Source organism: Monodelphis domestica, chromosome 1 (assembly GCF_027887165.1).
Source record: "Monodelphis domestica isolate mMonDom1 chromosome 1, mMonDom1.pri, whole genome shotgun sequence".
Classification (NCBI taxonomy): domain Eukaryota; kingdom Metazoa; phylum Chordata; class Mammalia; order Didelphimorphia; family Didelphidae; genus Monodelphis; species Monodelphis domestica.
The window spans coordinates 187,953,115-187,975,354 of NC_077227.1; the positions used below are offsets into that span (position 1 = coordinate 187,953,115).

General features: G+C 35.7%; 1 protein-coding gene across 3 annotated transcripts in view; it reads right to left on the reverse strand.

Annotated features, from left to right (window-relative positions):
- Positions 1–22,240, reverse strand: part of MYO5C (myosin VC) — a 147,893-nt gene that overhangs the window by 70,179 nt on the left and 55,474 nt on the right. For all 3 annotated transcript variants that reach the window (XM_007479964.3, XM_007479963.3, XM_007479967.2), the window contains 7 exons: positions 16,064–16,170; positions 13,510–13,775; positions 9,371–9,452; positions 8,189–8,329; positions 4,327–4,452; positions 2,555–2,638; positions 669–803 (listed from right to left, as the gene is read on the reverse strand). In XM_007479964.3, coding sequence (XP_007480026.1) covers positions 669–803; positions 2,555–2,638; positions 4,327–4,452; positions 8,189–8,329; positions 9,371–9,452; positions 13,510–13,775; positions 16,064–16,170 — 941 coding nt within the window. The remainder of the gene's footprint in view (positions 1–668; positions 804–2,554; positions 2,639–4,326; positions 4,453–8,188; positions 8,330–9,370; positions 9,453–13,509; positions 13,776–16,063; positions 16,171–22,240) is intronic.

The following is a 22,240-nucleotide window of genomic DNA, read 5'->3' on the forward strand; positions in this document are numbered from 1 at the left end:
GAACACTATAAAACCTCCCCAATGAAATCCATAATCTTTCAAAGGAGTTTAGCTTAACTATGCATATAGGGGGAAACAAATAGATATAGAATGTCTGTTGTTTAGAACGTGATATTTATAGAGCTCAACCATTAGTGTGTGCATATAGGTATACATATTTACACATAAAATATACATATATATGCATACATATGACTAGAATTACACATGAACAATGAATGTGGCCTAGAAATTTAAAAGTGAGAGGAGACTCCCTGTATACCAATGAAATCATGTACCTGAATTAAAAAACAAATAACCTTGAAAACTCAGGGCAGTATTTGACTTAATGAACTATGCTGATACCTTGAGTGAGTCGATACAAATCTGCAAAGTGTTACATAAATGTAAGCTATTATTTTTATCATTATTCCTTCCCAAAGGTTCCTGAAAACAGCAGTCAATAAAAGGTAATATTTGGACAGACTTGTCTTTTTGCCCTAAAAAACATCTCTTTTATGAATAGCATTTTCTTCTATGTTTATACTTTTACATTTGAAAAATGATGCATTTTCCACATCTGCCTTAGAATATGGATTATGAAGATACCTGGCTCTCCTAGAAAAACAATAGAACTCACACCCACAAATTTCCATTCTCTTTATTATCCCCCAAGATATCCTTAGTACCTTGTTGCCAACCGTTGTCCGGAAATGTTTGTTATTTGGCTTGACCACTTGCTTGGCAGATTTGACTGTGATAGCTGAATTGAAGGGGGCAGGAGGACTTGGGTTTTCTTGAAAAAAGCTAGCACAAAGAGGAAACTAAAAATGACAAAGAACATCACATTTAACATGGATAATAATAATAATAACTAACAATTATATAGCACTGTAAAATTTACAAAGTACTTCACAAATAGTAGCCCATTTAATCTTCACAATCGCTCTGGAAGGTACTATTATTATTCCCATTTTATAGATGAGGAACATGAGGTAGACAGAGGTTAAGTGACTTGCTTAGGTCACATAGCTAGTGTCTGAAGTTGGATCTGAACTGAGGTCTTCTGGATTCCAGGAGCATTGTACCATCTTCATAGAGCCTTTGAAATAGGTCATCTAGTCCAACCCTCCCTCATTTGACAGATGCTGAAAATGAAGACCAGAAATAGGAAGTGACTTACCCAAATTCATCTGATAAATTAATGTTTGGACTAGAATCCAAGTCTCTTGACTTTCAGTCCAACACTCTCTTCATTACACATCTCTAATCATAAGTCATAATTTGAATATACAAAGTATCTCTGATTTCATTACCTTGGAGAGCTCACACTGTAGGAACCCCTCTATCAATGCAAATAGATACTCCTTTGTTAGTAGCCTAGGGTATAATTCAAGATTCATAGCAATTAAATGATTTGCCTAGAAATATATTGCTAGGGACTGTCAGAGACACTGATCCTTCCTAATTGTGTCCTTGGATCAGTCATTTCATATTTCTCTATAAGCTTTAGCTCCATCAATTATGGGGATAATAATGCTCCTACTACCTACTTGCTGTGTGAAAAGTACTTTGTGAATTTTAAAGCACTATAGTTATAGAATTAACTATAATAATCACATAGGATGATTATATTGGCAGTTTTTTAAGGCAGCAGGCTTTTAAACATCAATGATGATCTTCAAATTTTAAAAAATGTACAGTATCTCTACCTTTGTGTCTGATTTTCTGAACTTAAATGCAGGGATTCAACTCATATTTTATTTTCTTCACTTCAGTCCTATGTTTCAGCCTCCTGAGAAATTTTTCAATATGGTTTTCATTGTCTTATCACATTAGCTATTTCACTTAGTTTTGTGTCATCTGTAAATCATTGCAGATTATGTCTTCATGAATATTAAGACAGACTCAAAAAGAATATAATCATCACCATATTTAAATACTTAGAATGAATATAACAAATCTTCATCACTGCAGAACCCATTCCTGGCGCAGCTGACTCCTTCTCTTATTCCTGTCTTGTGGAGATCTCACCCAAAGCATTCTGAATAAAACAGCCAACTTGTGGTGGTGGTGGTGGGGTGTATATGGGAAGGAAAAGGAATCAGAGTTTTAAAGGAAATACTTTTCACCTCTAAAACTCCATGGGGAGATGGCTGCTGATGTGAAGGGAAGACATACTCCTTAGGCACTTGAGAAGAGAGGAAGCAAATAAGATACTGACTTACCATGTAAAGCTGATGATATGTGTCATTTCTGTGACCATTCATTTGAAAATGCAACTTTACTGTTTTGAACCTTACTTACAAGCATGAATGCACTATTGGCTCACCTTTGGATAGTGATAGATAATGGCACTTCCAGGTTCTACCTGGGTAGGGGTAATGATCCAGAATAGAGAGGTCCCCAAAATATATGTAGATCCTTCATTTCAGGAAGAAACGTCTGATACAAACATTGTACATACATCATACAACATGCACATTCATCATAAAGAAGTTTATTTTTTATTGATATACTAGATTGTACAGTAAATAATTATTAAATTATTTTATTGAAATATCAATTTACAAACCTTGCTTGTTCTCAGGATTTCAACCAATACTTCATATACTGTATCTCTGTTCTTCTCCAAGAATCCTTCACATTTATACTCTACCTATGCAAAGAGCTTAAATTAGGAATACAAGCAGACTAATTTCAGAGACAGAGTAGGCACATTTTCAATCTCTGAATCACTGTTTTGTGGGTGACAGTAGTTTTAAGCTTTTAAAACAGCCTAACAAAGTGCTAGAAATGTTAGGTTGGAAAAAGGTGGGTTTGGTTTCTTTGTTTTTATTCCTTTAGCTTTACTACAATCATGAAATATTAACAATATGGCCCCTAAGATACCACACCGCCTAATGATAATGTCTATCTGACTTTCTAATTGTAAGATGCTTTAAAACTGAAATAACTTTCAGGTTACTGCTGGGTAAAGGTAAATCTTGCTTTCTGATTTCTACTTAATAAATTCAGGAAGCTGTCCCTATTTTATCATCTTATTCTATCTTTGTGCCCATCAGGAGAAAAAAGGTTCAGTGATGTCCTTTTGTTTTATATCAAACCATTACTTAATTAGATACTAATGTGGTAGCAAGAAATGACCATACCAAGGAAAATCCTGATAACTGAAAATCCAGAGGGTCTTTAAAAACAACAACAAAAACCATGATGGGATTCTAAAAAGACACAGTGAACTTTTATAGTTGGAGTAGAAATCACTAACTGTTTGTAATGACTGAGCTCTGTCAAAGATTGAGAAATCTTCAAGTGTCTCTTTCTAGGTAATTAATTCCTTTTCCTTGGTACCTGAATCAATGGCATTGATAGAGAGGTTGCTTAAACCTCTGTTTCCCCCAAAATCATTGGGAATTTCCAATGAAACAGAAATTTGCTTATTATATCATATATTATAATATGTGTTTGTTTTCATGAGAGCACAAAGATGATGTGAACAAATTTTTCACATGAGTTAGTCATGTGGGAGGAATGAATTTGCATAGACATTGTAAATCCAAGGCAGAATGCTCCCTGAAATGAATGAGGATTCTGTGTGGTTTTTGTACATTTTGTACATTTAGATGTTTTTCTGTGAAAATTTCTGTGAAAATTTATTTCTGAAATTGTAAATGAAGTTAATTGGAAATTTATCTTAATATGCAAACTTTCATCTTGTGTGCAATGTTATAGGGTCCCCTCTAATACATAAAGTAATGTACACTTTTACAGAATATAGAAGCACCAACTTACTGACCGATACTCAGTGAGATTGACAAGGTTAATGTAACTCCCAGAAGAACCTAATTCACAAGCAGGGAGTCAGACTTGGATATCTTCAGTAGAATTTGGACTAATGCCAATCCCAGAATACCTTGTTTACTTAAATCATTGATCATTTACAGATGTTCCAGATAGAGACATTGTACTAATGCCTAACCAGAACCACACCCTGCTTTCACCACAAAAGGTGGAATCCATTCTGAAATTCTATTTTATAGACAGGAAAATAAAACAAAACCAAGGTAAATTAATTCTCTATTAGTTAGAATTTATGGCAGAACCAAGAGAAAAAACTGACTGTTCTCTACCAAACTTTTATACTGACCCATATGCTTAAAGGCTACTTATTTTGTCATTTCAGTGGACTGCATGTGACTCAAAAATTATTTCATCAATGCAAACTTGGTGAACACATGCTTCAAATATAACTGAAAAATCAGATCTCCACTTTGCTGCTACATGTCTTTCTGAAAGATGCTCATTGAATATGAGCATGCAAATAATTGTGTAAGATCTTTATCATACCTTATCAGCAAAATGTTGGATGATGAAGGATGTATTTGACATTCTAGGCTTTTCAAACAAAGCATTCTTGTTGACAAAATTATTATAGAGTTTTTGGAGCCAATTTTCATCTGTTCCATGTGGTAACTAAAAGTAAGAAAATAAACTGTCTTAAAACAATAGAAGCAACAAAAGGTGCTAAATATAGTAAAACCTACACTAGCTGGAACAAAAAAAACACAGCAAAAAGCAAACAGTTGTTCAGACATGTTAGTTGCGTCCAACTCTTAGTGACTCTATTTAGGGTTTTCTTAGTAAAGAATATAGAGTGGTTTGCCATTTCCTTCTCTAGCTCATTTTAGAGATGGGGAAACTGAAGCAAATGGAATTCAATGGCTTGCCTATCACAAGGCTAGTAAAGTGTCTGAAGCTAGATTTGAATTCAAGACTTCTGACTCCTGACCTAACACTGTATCCACTGTCATCTAGTTGCCCAGATCTGCAACAAACTGTGAAGTCAATTAACAGCAGAAGAGTTGCTATGTGATTTCTGCCTATGGTTACAAGAATATAACCTAAAGAGTTTTTGGTGCTAATACTGTAAAGATTAAAAAATGTAAATATTTTTCCCATTAAAGCAAATTTGGTTTAAAATGGGAGGAGAATATTAAACTGATTGATGATGATTAAGTAAGAGAATATTTGTCAGGTTGAGTTAGGGTAGCAAGAGGACAAAGGATTGGGATCTGGCAACAGAATTTACATAAAAGAGAAGCAGGCTAAGTTACAAGCAAGAAAAAGAATAAAGAAAGAAAGAAACAGAGCATAGATATCAGAGTATAAAGAGAGGCAGAAGATCTAATCAAATGGGCAGGCGGATATACTTTCAGAAGAGCAAGAATCCCCAGCTGTGTGACCCTGGGCAAGTCACTTGGCCCCCATTGCCTAGCCCTTACCACTCTTCTGCCTTGGAGCCAATACACTCCTTAGAGTAGCCAATACTTAAAGTATTGACTCTAAGACAGAAGGTAAGGGTTTAAAAAAAAAAAAAGAAGAGCAAAAATCCTAAACAGTGTGTAATTAGTATTTGCTCCCCAGAACTCTAAATCCCAGATTCCCATGTTCCCTCTCACGTTATGTGCTAATATAGGAAGAATATAAGTTTTGTGCAGCTCCAGCCTCTTGCTTTCTTTTCCTCTGATTGCATTTTGTGGAGGTGGGGTGAGTCCAAGGCAGAATTTTTTTCACATGCCTTTACTCAGGCTTTTTAATTTTTGTTCTTGTATTTTTCCTACTTCAAGTGATTATTAATAAATCTTATAAAATATAATATTTGGAGTTATTGCATATTAATTTAATCTTACATTAGCAAAGAAAATACAATTGAAGGAAGGACAGGATGAATGATTTTATTTTTTGCCATGGAGATATACCTTTCCATTTTCATTTATTTTCTCACAAGCTCTAAAGATTCAGCAAATATTTGTGGTTCTGCAAAGTGACTATTTCATTTTCAGATAGAAGTAAAAAAGAATGCTGGCTACAGCCACCATTAGGAAATCTCTTATTAGAAAACAGTTCCCTTTTCATACTCTCACTGTGGGGGGTGGCAAGGATAACATCTTGTGGTCACTTTTGGCTTAACTACTTGCAAAACCAGTTCTTGACACTGTTGATTTTAGAATATAAAATTTTATTTGCCATGATACTCCCTGAACACAATACTCCATTTTGTCATTGTAATCCTTTGAGCAAGGATTCTTAACTTCTCAACCAATGTTTACCTCAATGGCTGGCATGTAGAGGGCACTTAAGTATATAGTGGCTTCTGTTTTATGAACTCCTCTGACAGACTGGTGAAACCTATGGACCTGATCGCAATACTGTTTGTTGCCTAAGAATATAAGTAAAGGAAATGCTAAGTTTTAGTAACACAATGGTTACTGTTACTATAAAATAAAACATAAAATGTAATTTTTTGCCATTCAGGTTCAAGGAACCCCTGGAATCTATCCATAGACCTGGAGAATTCAAGTTAATAACCTGGGTCTGAAAGGAATCTCTGCAGATAACCTCTTTTAAACCTTGGCACCAAGGACCTTCTTATACAGAGAGAATAAAAAATATTCCATAGAGATTATCCAATTCAATGGAAGAGGTTTTATCGAGGGCCTACTAAGTACTAGGCATTATGCTAGGTGTTGGGGAAACAAAAATAAGAGTCCCTAACCTCAAGGATAGACATTAAAATCTACAGATTATCCCATGTCCAGAGCTCAAACCCTCTCTTGGTTTTTCTAGCATCAGATCCTCTTGCCTGATCTCTAGACTTCTTTGATTTGTCCACAAACTCTTCAAATCCTGGTACCAACATGGGAATTCTGGTCTGGGCTTCCTTCCTGATTCCTTAATTTAGCACCTCATGCCTCCAGGTATTGATTCTTGATTTATGATGTTTCTGGCCTTTCTTTAAGTACTACTTTTTTTTCCAGAGTGCCAACTCTGAAAGTTACACTCAGTTATGAAATATACTTGTTCACATCCCACTTTGCCTGTGGCACAGGTCTCATTCTTTGACTTCCTTCAACATGGCCAGGAAGAAGAGTACAAAAATCAGGGTATGATCCATGATTGGATATGTGCCTCAAGGAGAACAAAGACAGAAAATGAAGGTTTAATGTAAATCCAAAATATTAGTAGCATGACTCTTTATGGTAGCCAAAAAAATATGGAAACAGAGGGTTTCTAACAATTGAAAAATGGTTTAAAAAACTATGGTGTATGAATATAATGAAATATAATTATTCAATAAGAAATGGTGAATATAAAGATTTAGAGGAACACTGGAAAATTTGTATGTATGATGAGATAAACAGAATGATGATGAAATAGCCAAAGAAACATGGGAAATTTTTTATGAAGTGATGAATCAGAAGCAGAATTATATGAACAATATACATAACTAAAACATTATAAATGAAAAGATGATTAAAGAGAAAATCAGACTAAGTGAAAAATCAGTTGCAGTCTGATAGAACAAATAATGAAATATACTCCTTCCGCAAGGCAGAATGTTGTACAAATTGCCAGAAAATGTCACTAAAACAGAGATTTTTCTTGTTTTTCCTTTTTTCCCCACCAAAGGGGATTCAACTGGAGTAATGGTGGGTAGAGAGGTAAAGGGGTGTATTTTCATAAATGACTGCTAATTTAAAAATAGGAGGTATTGATATTTTTAAATTAAGTATAAGGAATTTCAAATTTCTTATTTTTGAGAAATCAATTTAGAAAATTACTTGACCTAAATAAATGAGATGGTATTGGAAGAAATGCATAAATTTCAATGTTTAGGAAAATGCCAGCCCTTCCCTTGAAGTCAAATCCATGTTCGGGCAATAGACATAAAATACTGATAGTTTGAAAGGAAGGAAAAGACAGCATGATGTAGTTCAAAGAATACTGGGGTTGTGATTCCATAACCTGAGTTCAAATGCTGCTCTGCTACTTATTACCTCAGTGACCACAGGCAAGTTACCCATTTTCAGCTTCAATTTCCTCATCTCTAAAATGAGTCCCCACACATTTTTGTTAGCAAGTTCTTCTCTATGACTTTCTTAATTATTGATTTACATTGTTTTTAATCTGATTTTTTTTTCATATAAAAGTCCACTATTCATTTTGAAAGAAAAATTTATATGAGTGAATGATCTCTATGGCCCCTTCCACTAAAGGTCATGACTATTTTCTCCCTGTCCCTTCCTTCTACTCCTCCTCTCTCTGTCTCCCCTCCTTCCCCCCCAAGATTCCAAGATATGTGTTCCAAATTCCTGTTTCAAAGATCTGTTACTGTCTGGAAGTCAAAGGATGAATTAAGAATGATTACCAAGCACTCTTCATCTAGTAACTCCAAAATGCCCATTTTGGTTTCAATCAGATCAATAACTGGCTGATTATCATAAAAGTCTATTAAAGTCCAAGGAATGTCTTCCTTCATGTATTCTTCTTGCTCAAGTTTGAAGACATGCTAACAATCCACACATTGAAGAAGGGGGAAAAAAAACACCACAGAGGTTAAATAAATTTTCAGGGAGGAAAGCAATAAACATAAAGGAAAAAGACAAAAATCACTGATTTTACTTAAAAAGAAAAGTTTCTATATAATACAAACAAATCTCTCTACATGATTAACCATTTTACAGATGGTCCAATGTATGTCTCATAGTTAGTCTCCCTCATGCTCTGAGTGGTTTTCCAACTCCTGTCTAGGTCAGAGGTATTGTCCCAGGTGACTTCGAGGATTCTACAGGGTAAACTGTCATCCAATTTCGTCCCAGGATTTCCTATTCAATGTGTTTCCTGGTTGGCATCAAGTACCAAAAAAGAGCCCTTGTTTTGGGGCTATTTGTGGGCATGTACCTTCTTCCTTTCCCTCTTCTTCAATTAGAATACATAATAAAGAATAAAAACAAGGAAAAAATTATTTGGGCAACAGAAATAATATAGGCATAAAATTCAGCTATGCAAACTGAACTTTCCCCCTTCTGGCTTAAGACAAGTACAACAAAGGGCATCTCTCATAACTGAACCTAGCTAGCTCTTCTTTCTCTTCTCAATACCCTGCCAATAGAGTACAGTCTCCTTTCCAAGAGGCCACTTGCACTGTGTGTGTGTGTGTGTGTGTGTGTGTGTGTGTGTGTGTGTGTGTGTTAGGGTGGTCATCAGTACATACACCCCCTTCACTCCTGGTTGCTGACTGTAGGTGGGAACACTGCCTAAATTCTCCAGGGTAAGATTTTTATCATGCTTTCTTCCAAAACAATGGGATGCAGGGAAGACTCAGTTCCCAGACATGGCCATAAGATGGCATGATATCTCAGCACATAGTAACCCAATAGAAGAAAAATAAATTATCCTGGGAGGGGAAATTTGTTGGAACAGTTCAAAAGATTCCTGGGGAATCTTGGGCAATTTGTGAGCCTTACCTTTCTGCTGTACATACTTTTCCCCTTCCAAGCACATGCACAGCACTGAGACTCAATTTTAGAAAGATAAAAAAGTTACGTACCAGGTTAAATTGTTGCTGTAGTTTCTCATTAGCATAATTGATGCAAAACTGTTCAAAGCTGTTCACATCAAAGGTTTCAAAGCTGAAACATATTTTAAATAGCAGGATATATAATGTATAATTATATAGAAATATATAGAAATTCATAATTCATCTTTTTCCATTGAGGAAAGCAAGGAAAAAGACTGGTGTCTCAACCATATGCTCTTAACTTAAATATTTAAAAATCTTATTGTCCTCTATAGGCTGCCATACATGATGACTTCCTCAACTGGTTAGTGACCACTTGACTGGTTTTGAATCTTTCTGTACTTAATTGTACTTGGGCAATAGTCACAGCCTACCACTGAGACTGTATGTGCAAAATGTTCAGCACAGAACATGCTAGAGACTATGATGTGCTATCATAGACTTTAAGAACCCAGGATCATCTTCATTTTATGTTGATGATAATGATGGTAAGGATGATAATGGCAAACATTTTGCAATCCTTTACCTAAATTATCTCATTTGGTCCTCACACCAGCCCTGTGAAGTAGATTCTATTACTATTCCCATTTTACAGATGAGGAAACTGAGGCTAATAGATAACTTGTCCAGAGTTATATAACTCATATATATATATATAAAGTAGGATTTGAGCTCATTTATTGGACTCCAAGTTCAGAACTCTCTTCACCAAACCCCCTATTATATTTATTGTGCCACCTAGCTGCATGTTTTTGGAGCATAAAAGTGAGATGTAGAGGATTAAAATATGGCCCAAAATTTCTATTTTTAAATGTACTTCCCCACCCCTCCAGAAATTGAAACAAATGAAATTTTAAATAACTCTATGACAGATTTAAATGGTAACACAGGAAAAGAAAAACAAGACAGCTCCATATCTGCTCAAATTCATTTAAAAATCAGATCCCAAAAAAAATCAGATCTGACAGATGGACCAAGTTTGACACATGCCAATCAGGGGGAAGCTTGAAATTGCCTTAGGCGACATAAGTCTAGATGATCCAATCTGGTTTGGAACTGTTTTTAGGGGCCTAAATCAAGCCCAGTTCAGCCAAAAATACAGAGATTTCTAGGAGAGCTGAGTTGATTTCATGGTGTCCCGTTGATGTTCTGAACCACTTTATGAAGGAGAACAGGATGTGGTAGTTTGGGCTGTCCCTAGTCTCAGTGTGAGATCACAGTTAGTTTAACCCAAATTATATAGGATATCCCAAAAGTCTTAAGGTAGTTTTAAAATATGATGACTTCCTCAACTGGTTAGTGACCACTTGACTGGTTTTGAATCTTTCTGTACTTAATTGTACTTGGGCAGATAGATAAGAAAGCTTCATTAAGGTTTAAAACCTTAATAGTCTAAAAATTCCCCAAGACTTTTGGAACACCCTGTATATATATAGTAAAATATTTCAATTATATAGAAACAATTATATAATATATATGTGTGTGTGTGTATGCATATATATGCACAAACATACATACTATTTAATAAGATTTATATTACACTTATTGGTTGTAAAGATGTTTCCATATCCATTATTCTTTATTAAAAGGTCTTGATGGTCTTCAATCGCAAGTTCAATTGGTCCTAATTTTAACTCATAGAACTTAATGATTTGAAGGGATTATATAATGGTCATTTAGTAGAACTTGCCAATTTCCAAAAAAAATGCTGAAGCTCAGAGAGTAGGAATGAAATTCTAACAGTCACACAACTACATAATAAAAATTTTTTATTTAAAACACCCTTGCTTTAAAGGCTGAGTTCAAGCCTTCCATCTTTAGAAGAGCACGTATAGCTAGGTAGGTAGTTGTGTTATATGAGGTCAATGATTAAACTAAAATATGAGAATAATTTATACAAACTTAGCATCATAGGAACATATTCTGGTAATCTCATTTAGTGCAATTTGTATAACTGAAGTACAAAACTGTTCATCTCATTTTTTAAAAAAGTTAGACATTTTATTCTTAAAAATGTCCATTTCTATTGAGAATATCTTCCTCATCAGCAAGATTCTATTTTTTTTTTAAACCCTTAATTCCATCTTGGAATCAATATTGTGTACTGGTTCCAAGGCAGAAGAATGGAAAGGGCTAGGCAATGGAGGTTAAGTGATTTGCCCACTGTCACACAATTGGGAAGTGTCTGAGGCCAGATTTGAAGCAAGGACCTCCTGTATCTCTCCTGTCTCTTAACCTATTGAGCTACCCAGCTCCTGTCTCTCAATCCACTGAGCTACCCAGCTGTCCTCATCACTAAGATTCTTAATGGAGTTTTGTTACCTCGGAGCTCACCATACTAAAGAAATCATAGGTCCAGTCTGTATACATTCTGTCTCTTTGGTGAATGTTATTACTTTGGCAAATAAAATGTAAGCTCCTTGGGAACAGCACCCATTCTGTTTGTGTCTCTGCAATCTTAGCACCAAGCACAGTACCTGGCACATAACAAACTTTTATTGCCTAAATAATTTATTTAAATTGTTGAACTGTTTATGTTGAACTAACACTGAGTTCTTTATTTTGAAGATGAATCAACATTAATTCAAAACTTAGAAACTTACCTTAAAGCATCATTTTGAATTAATTAGCATCTAAACAAGCACATGGGAAAAGCTGGTTATGGAAATGGGTATAGGATTGAATATATGATCAACAGAACTTCCACAGCAATTTTACCTTTGGCTGGCTCCTTCCTTGACCCTTCCCCACTCAATAGGTTTACTCTGAAGAAAATATAAGACTCTATAAGAGCTAACTCATTCTATGTATGTAAGGTGGAAAAAGATGAGGAGATGGGGAACATCTTTTGGGGAATTTTTTACAGTTAATTTTTTGCCCATTAAGGCAGAGATGCCAGGGCAGTAATCTTAAATAACCTTAATGGAATACAATCTATGCCATCATTCATTTAAAAAAAAAAACAACAACAGAATTTGTTCTGGGAAGAGAATGGACAGGCATGGCTGGGTTAAAAAATGTGATTGTAGTCTGACTTTAAATCCCAAAGAGAACGGGATTTTGCAAATACAAAGAACAGAAAAAAGTGGTTTGTACCTGACACTGTAGGTGTCCAGTATAGACAATTTTCAAAGCTATCCTGCTGTACTGGCCTTTCTTCTTTTCTCTCCAGTAGGGGAAAAAAAGTTGCCTCAAAGATCCTCCCTCCTTTACTTTCTTTCTTTTTTGTTTCTGCTATAATGTCTCTAACTCCTCTCTCCCCTTCACTCTCTCCCCATTAGGGAAAGAGAAAAAGAAAAACAAAGCCAATAGGTCTAGATTTTCAAAAGTTCAAGTATAAATAACATGGTAGAAGAAACACATTCCTGTACTCTCTCTGCCTTGTTTTTGTTCTTGTCCACAATTAAGCTAACATGCTTTGGCCACAAATCAGACATGTGATTTGCAAAACTGGGTTGAGAGGGAGAGGGAGAAAAAACACAACCCAAACACATGATCTCCTGTCTTTGAAAGATTTAATTGTCTGCCTTGGCAACAGCCCAAATGTCTGTCCTAGAGAAAGCCAACAATGAAGAATACTTTTCTTTAAACAACTGAGCAGTATCCAGGCATGAGAAAGCTTTCTCTTACTACATTGTGCAAACACACATGTAATAAACAAGCAGCATGCTATGGTGGAAAGAACACTGGGATTAGAGTCAGAGGACCTGGGCTCGGAAGACGCCTCTTACTATGTGAATGTGTTGCAAGTAAATCACTCTGTAACTCAGTTTCCTCATCCATAAAATAGATGTAGACTAGATTAGTGGATCCCAAAGTATGATCTAAGGATCCCTGGTAGCACCACAGACCTTTCCGTGGAATCTGCAAGGTTGAAATTACCTGTATAATATTACGAAGATGTTTAATTTCTAATATTGCAAATATCAGGAGATATAACTGTAATAAACAAAAGCTCTTTGGGGATCTTAACTACTTTTTGAAGGGTTTAAGGGAGTCCTGAGATCAAATAGTTTGAGAACCACAAACTAGATTAAACTTTTAGTACTAGTCCTATGATCTTATATTCTTTATTCTAATGAAGAGAAAACAAAGAAGAGTTCTCTTAAATAAATACAGCACCCAGTTCCTTAAGCCAGGAAGATTTGGATCACTAGGAATTTTCTTACCCATAAATGTCCAAAACCCCAATGAAAGTGTGTTTCTTGCCCGAAAACTGCAACGCTCTGTTAATCCTTTCCACAATGAAGTCAAACAAGTGAGCATAGATCTTTTTGGCCAGAGCATCCCTGGCATTTAGAGATTGAAGTCTGGTCATGGGTTTTATCACAGTCTCTGAGGTGGTGATAATTTTGCGGTTACATAGCCACTGAGCCATACTGCTACTGTCCACATCTAGGAGTTCACAAAATATATTCAGATGGCTGTCATCCTCCTTTAAAAGGAAAAACAGAATCATATGAGCCAGCTTGAAAATGAAAATAGTTCCTTGACTTGGCTACCTGTCCCACTGCTCTCTCAACACACAGGGAGTTGCAGTTAGAAGGACCCTCAGAGGACTTCTGGTCCAACACATATCTGGACCCATTCTCTAAACCTTTTCTCTTTCCCTTTAACAAGTTAGTTCCTCTTCTCTCATTTCCTTCTTCCCCTAATTATTTTTCTACTAATCCGCAAAGGAAAGAAGGGGTAGGATTGACAAAAGGTACATAGGGAAAACAAAGGACTTCAGGCTATGATGTTATGGGGGAGGTTCTGGCATGAAAAGGAGGAATGTGAAGTTGAAATGCTGCTTTCAGAGCACTTCATGTACTATTGCAGTGGACAAAAGTGGAAAAAAATTAAGTAATCTGGAAGAATGGCATTCTGGGTTCTAACCTCTCTAGTATGTGAACTGTTTTGTTTAGAGCCAAATAATTTAACCAGTGGGTGAAGACACAGAAATATTTTTAGCACATCATTTCCCTAAAGTTCTTGAAAATAATGATAGCCACCTTGGTCCAGACACACTAGCTAATGAACAGTTTCCAACCATAGGAGCATTCTTTTTCTGATGTAGAATTCCCCTTACACCAGACCTTCCCCCACAACAGCCTCCTGTTTCCCCTGACTTTTGAGATGTTTGAGATGTTTGCTCATGCCTAGTTAGTTGGAGACTTATTTGGCATGGCCATTCAGTCAACAAAGAGTACTGAGCAACAATTAAGTGCAAGGCATGATAGAGTATACAAATTGTAAAATCATAGAATTTAGAGCTGAAAGGGGCCTCTATGCTTATTTAGTCACGGGACCCAAGAGGCCATTTAGTCCCAATTCAGAGTTGAACAAGAAATCTCTATATCACATTTCCAAAAGGTGGTCATCCAATCATTGCTTGAAGATCTCTAGAGGTCACTAGGAGATAACTAGACTCAACTCAGGAAGACTTGCCCTTGAACATTTATTCACTGTATGACCCTCAGCAAGAGAGAAATTCTCTCTCAACCAGCATGGTGAAGAGTCTTGAGATTTTGTTATATATAGCATGAGAGGAAGGAACTTAGGGAAACTTTTCATGAAGAAAAGGAAGAAAACAAAATTTTTCTAAGTATCTGACAGGCTATTATGTTGATTAGATGAGGGATCAGACACACTGACCTCAGAAGAACTAGGAATAAGTAAGTAAACAGAAGTTGAAAAGAGGCACTTCTAGCTGTGCTGAAAGGAAAAACTCAACAAATTCTGCTAACCCTGGCCTCAGGGTAGTAAGTTCTTCATCATCTTCATCATCATTAACTGAAGGCATTTGTATAGTACCTTTAAGGTTGCAAAGAATTTTACAGCTAACTCATTTATCCTCAGAACAACGCTGAAGGGGAAGCATAGGAGCTATTGTTATCCTCCTTTTACAAATGAAGAAATCGAAACAGACTGAAGTTAAATGACTTGCCCAGGGTTCCACAACTAGAGTCTGGGGCTGGATTTGAACTTGTCTTCCTTACTCCAGGCCCAGCAACCTATCAATTACATGATCTATCTGCCCTGTGCTTTGGAACTGAAAAAGGTACCCCCCCCCAAAATATATATATATATTTTCATTATATATATATATATATATAAGTATAACAGAATAACTGACATTGAAAGATGTACAAAAACAAATAGATCCACCTTCAGTTCAATATAATTCAGCTTGACAAGCATTTAAGCCCTTAATATGAGCAAGGCAATGTGCCAAGTGATAGGGGGACAAAGACAAAAGAGAACAGTTCCTGGTCTCAATATGTTGACTGGGTTTTATGTTTCCAGAGACATCATTATACCTATCTAAGAGATTTATGCATTAATTTGTTTAGTTAAGAAAAAAAAAAAGCTTCTAATGCTCCCTAAATGTGAATAGTTGATGGGTAACAGACTGTGCAAATAACTAATTCTTTCAATATTTGCTGGGTTAAATGGCAAAGTAACATTGGTGGGTTTAGCCAATCCTATAGAAATAACTTTTCCCTCTATTGTTATCACCACCAATCCAGCTAAGTAATATATGAAGAATATTAGCAAACAGTATTCTTGATCTTTTCCACTGTCTAATTCCTGTTAAACCACTCTCTTAAACAGGTTCAACTTCTGATTTCTTTAAAGGAGCATAGAAATGCCTGCAGGGAGCCAACATAAAGCAGTTTTCTAATGGGGCTCAGCAGTAGAAAGGCTAATAAGGAGCTCTTTAACAAATAAATTTCTTACTCTCACTGAGGACCTCTCATTGCTCACTGCTGTGACCTGCACATTGCCAAGATGAAGGATAGCAGCAAGGATCTTAAACACATCCATCTGAAAATCCTCCTTCAGACCTGGAAAAAGAAATGAATCACAAAATTAAAAAAAAAATGAAAAAATGATTGGTTCTCTTTGCTTCAGTACCTAAGTCATTGCCTAGGAGTAAGGTAGACACAAATGGTTGGATTTGAGAGGGAGGGAAAGAAAGGAGGAAGGAATTAACTCTTTTAGGATACTCCAACAACATGAGGGACAGATAGATGGTACAATGAATAGCATGTTGGACCAGGAGTCAAGAAGATCTGAGTTCAAAACTAGCTTCACACTTTCTAGCTCTGTGACTGGGCAAATCATTAAATCCTGTATGCCTCAGTTTCCTCATCTGTAAGATGAGTTGGAGAAGACAAACCAGTGAGGTATCTTTGCCAAGAAAACCTCAAGTCGGGTCATAATGAACTGAATGTGACTGAAAAATAACTGAATAGCAACATCAGAGTGATGGAGTATTACTGAACCTAATAGAATTCTCAAAAAGTAACTTGGGTCCAGAAAACAAATCTATTTCACTATTTTCTCTATTTAGGTTTCCATAAGTCAAATCAGTTGTGCAGAAGTGTGGCACATTACAGAGCTAAAAAAGAACTAAAGCTGTCTCAATTTTTCTCTGCCTGATAGCATGTGACAAATAAGTGAAGCTAGAACAGTTGGAAATAAGTTAACATGTCAAGATCTTATTCTCAGTTCACTGGATAATCATCAGTGCAGGATTACTGGCTTCAGAGAGAGGTTAGACATTCCCAGGGGCAGAAGAGTCATTCCTTGCTTAAGCAGCACAGATTACAACAGCTAAGCTCAATCAGATCATTGTCTATATTTCCAGGGGCATCCACAGAAGTAAACTCCAACAAATAGTAGCACATTTTAAATAAAATTATATATATTTTTAAATCAGCAAAAATTTATCTCTTTATTTCTCCCTCCCAATTAAGAATGAAAGGAAAAATAAAACTGTCATTAAAAATATCACATAGAACTTTTAACAAACAGCTGGGACTAGTGAACTACATTGAAATGGAGGATAATTTCCCTCAAGCATAACCTAAAAAAGGGGAGAGACTTTGGGCCTGATGCTATATCCACTGAGACATCTTGCTGCCCCAATCAAAGGCATTTTTAAAATCCAGTTTTTTTTCTTCTGATGTGAATTATTAGGACAATTTCTTAAGCCACAATAGGGTGCCCCAAATGACAATGGCAAGAAGAATATAGAGGGCTTAAGTGGGAAGCAACATTTTACCAATGCCTTAGAACCAAGAACTGGTTTAAGGGATGCTGTACAATAAATGTAAATTAGAAAAGGAGGTGAATTAATCATGTAATAACAGCAATAAACCAATTTGCTCTGCTGAGGGTAATCATGAAATAACAGAAGTCATAGAGGAAGGTCTCCAAAACACTGGATAGATCCTCTCAGGAATACACAAGAAGACAGATAAGACATATGTGGGTTATGATTTACATTACCAAAGAGAATACCTGCATCAATGAGATGAGGGAATCTAATGAAAGTGTGACTTTGTTTTTAATGAAAGCCAGCCAATTACTCTTCTAGAAGCAGCTAAGTGTGGCAATGGCTAGAGTCTTGGAATAATGAAGAATTAAGTTCAATTCTGGTCTCAGACACTTACCTTCATGATCCTAGTCTGTCTCCATTTTCTCAGCTGTAAAATGTAAGAGCACCTACCTCCCAAGGTTATTGTGAGGATAGAATGGTAAAATATTTGTAAATCACTTAGCATGGTATCTGGCATAAAGTAGTTGCTTAATAAATGCTTATTTCATTCCTTTGTTCCTTTTTAGTGGAGTGCTAGTTCTTCATAAGAACAATTGACACTGGTGACTAACATAAAACCCAGATCTGTTAATAAAATGAAAAGCAGGCAGGCAGTATGACTTAAGTGATGGACAATAAGCTGGAAATTCAAGGCTGAGAACTCTTCTTCCTGCTCTACCACTAACAAGAAGTCTGACTCATGTATAAATGGAGATTTTGAGCCTTTGGACTTCATCCCACAGAAGTCCCTTAGTATTTCCCAAAATTCCAGTTTCCTGTGTCCCCACATTTTGTGTGATTGTATTTAAGTAACTGTAACTCCTCCATCTTCCTCTTTTGGACCTGTGACCAGGCTGAAGTCAGGCAGTTCTTTTGCTTTAGTTATTATTAACAAAACTTTATAAAATATAATATTTAGTTATTGATTATTAATTTAAAAACCTACATTTTGGCAACCACGAAGGGATTACAAATTCTCAAAAACTTTTGAGCAGATAGCCTTACAGTAAAGATAGGAAGTTTGCCCAGTCACTGCCCACCACGAGGTCCCCTTGTGGAGTGGGCCTGCATTCTAGCCCCACCCTGTCACCTGCTACTGCCTGCTATTTCTCCTATCCAGCTGCTTGGCCAGGATTTCTCACCACTTTCCACCCAGATTGGAGCCTCCTCTTGCCAACACCAGACCCACCATAAGAGCCTGCCAATCACAGACATTTTTTTCCACAGAGGGTGACATATAAAAATATTTCCACCCTAATCCCTTTCCACACTCCATGTGTGTGTTTCTAGCCTGACATAGCTATTTTTCAGCATGGAAAAAAGAACTCCACACTTTCTAATTTTCAAGCAGATTTTTTAAAGCTGATCCTGAACTCCTAGTTTAAAAGGTTGTTATTAAAGATTTTTCACAGGGAAGGCAGTTAGTTCCAAATCTGTAGATTTAAAGTCAGTTTGGGGGAACAAGCCTGATTTTTTTCCCTTCTTTCTCTTTACCCAAAACATCAAGGAGAAGTATTTTTTCTCTCATATGCAAATATGCTATTGTTTTCCCTCAAAGTTTTGCTTCTTTCTGTTTACTCTTTAAACAAACCCCATTCAGTGTCTTTCAGGAAAAATGCTATTGCAAAGCATGCTTGAAACTCTGAAACAACTGTTTGAGTTGGTAGAACTAAAAAGTGCAATTTGGTTCTGCTTAATTCTTATCCTGGGACTTTTTATTTTCATTGGAGATTTCCCATTTTATTTCTCTCTCCTCAAGAATATGCCACAAGCTAGTCTCCTTATGCTACAAAACAATCTGAAATATTTTGACAAAGTTCTAAACATCCTACCTGCTCTCAACATGCAGAGTGCCCTGTGCTTCTTCAGACCTCTGATAAATGAAATCTAAATGGATAATAAATACTGGGAGAGGGGAAGGAAACTTTAAAAGAGATCTGGAAGTTTCTTGCTAACTGTTTTTAGTTTATTCTCCTCCTATAATAATGAACAAGCCTATTGGGATTGGTGAAAAGGATTTTGACTGCACTGCTTGCCTGCATCTTTGTTTATATTATTGTATTTACTAATTGCTTTAAGCTTTAAGGTTTAAATTTTTTTAAAGTTTATCTGTTTTAATTTAATCAAAATCTTTCTGTTATACCGAATCATTTTAAGCCATGTTTTGCCCATATTGATCTTTAATTTGTACCTTTACCTCTGCTGAAGAACAAAATATCACTGTATAAGCCCATGAACATCTTGCCCAAAACCCTTGTCACTAGATCCATCGAAGATCACATGTTGCCTTTGTTAATTTTCACATAGATGATGATGGATGGATTTCAACAAAGCTGGTCAAATTATATATAAAAGTCAAACCATTAGAGAATTTAATAAGCTAAGAATTTAATTGTAATTGTAAGGGGTCTTCAGAAATAATTTCACATAACTAGTGGTTTCTGAATGGATAACATTTTATATTTATATATATATATATACATATATTATAAAGAATGTTGTATTAAAGGTAGAAAAACAAAGAAATGTTCCTACCAAGGTGTTTATATGTATCAGGAAGCTGGAAAAAAGAGCTCCTGCAAAACTCTTCATTTTAATTTACTTCCAAGCAGAACAATCTAGATTTCTTGATGATGTTCTAGACCCAAATAAGTTTTATTTTGTTTAAATATGTTCACCAAGGTTGAAAGAATTGCTACATCTGTAAAAAATTGTGACAAATATCGATCACTTCATAGGTTTTTTGTGTCATATAGCAACTTACATGAAATATGACTGGGTTTGTTTGCTATTGCAATTAACTGGGCTATTGTGAATTTTGGGGACTTTCGTTCTTTGCATGTGCATTATCTACTGTTACTGTTTTATTCTGAAAATCATTTTGTAATCACACATGGTTGACACAGTGTGTCACTGATTTTAAGCTATATATTTTTTATTTTTAAAACTTTTAAAAAAAACTTTGATTTTTTCCTTTCATGTGCAATATAGTATCTGAGTTTTATTCCCCCCCTTTTTGTATTTGAAGCACATGTCAACAGTATTGAGATTTTTCTTTAATTTTTATTTTGCAGTAATATAAGTTTTAAGTACATTTTTCTAATATTAATGCATGCCCAAAAAGCTTTAGACTATAAAAATAATGCCAATTATTGTTTAAAAAAAATTCATGGGACTTTGCTTAATGATTCTGTCTGATTCCAGGACAAGAGAATACAAAAAGAGCCATTACACAGTGCCAAAGAAGCACAAAGCTAAACTGCATAATGCCAATCAAGCACAAGGTCAAAGAGACCAGATCCCAGTGGGATTGATGTAATTTTGAGCCAAGACAAGAGGACTTGAGCTTGTCTGGGGCTCAAGGTTGAGGCTGTTTAACATGCGTTAAAGGCAGGTCTTCCTTTTCCCACATTCTACCAAGTATCTCAAATTTGGTTCCTACCTGGCTCCTATAATCTAGTCCCTTTTTGTCTTTCATGGTGTGGCAAACTTTCTGTAGTCTTGGCTACTGATTGGGTAAATGCATAATTGCTTAAATCATTTTAATTGGGCCCTGATTCAAGGACCTGTTATAGGTTTGTTTTTCCTTTACTTTATTTTTTTAGACATAAAACTTGTACATTTTGTATTATTTTTGTATTATACCACAAGTATATTTTTCTCTTTTATTTGGATTTTTTCATGTTTTTGATTTTCTTTTGCAAACTGAATCATATACCTCATAACTCAGCCATGCATCCCTGAGTAATTCCCGTAGTTGTTATTATTCACCTCAGGGGGGCCAAGTTATTATTGTGAACTTTGATTTAAATTTGAGCAATTTTAGGATAAGAAACTTGCTACCTTCCAGAATCCAGAATGTTCCATGAAGATAGATGCCTGCAGAGACCACAAGCTGCACCAGAAGATCCAGAGTGAACTTTGGGATGTGAATTGAACTATGGGGGATTGAAATGCCTTTGTTTTGAATGTATACTCTTATGCTTTAGGGGACTGTCCCCAAATTGGCTTTTTGTCAACCTAGTAAACATTGGTTTTGTTCTTTTTTTCCTTTTACTCACAAATTATTGCAATTTTTAAGTTGATTATGTTTCCATGATCCTTTTGGGGAAACTGGTTTCCCAATAGGATCACAGGGGCATATGTATAAATGGAGATTTTGAACCTTTGGACTTCATCCCACAGAAGTCCCTTATTATTTCCCAAAATTCCATTTTCCTGTGTCCCCACATTTTGCATGATTGTATGTAAGTGGCTGTAAGTCCTCCCTCTTCCTCTTTTGGACTTGTGACCAGGCTGAAGTCAGGCAGTTCTTTTGCTTTAGTTGTTATTAAAAAACTTTATAAAATATAATATTTAATTATTGATTATTAATTTTAAAGCCCACACTAATGGACCAAATAAATCTTTTGTGCCCCTCCATTTCCTCAGCTTTACAAATCCAACCTATTCCCTCTGCCCCATCAACCAGGGTTGTTATAAAGAAGCATAGACAAAATGCTGGTTTATGATGGGCAGTTTTGTTTGTAAGAACAAAACAAAACAAAGACCCTCTAAGACCAACAAATTCAGAATGATGCAGCTGTAGGATAAAAAAAAAAAGTGCTCAAATCCTCAGTTAGTTGTCATTAGCTTGGAAAAGAGTTTGTTGAAAGCAATATTAGCTTGACCTAAGTCCAAGCCATCCTGAGAACCAAGGAATCACATTATAATAGAGTAACTTAAACCCTAAATTTCAAAGTCTTCTTCCTCAAGAGCAAGGGATGTTATCAGTGACAATTATCAATGAAGGGATAAAAAGAAATGTGAAG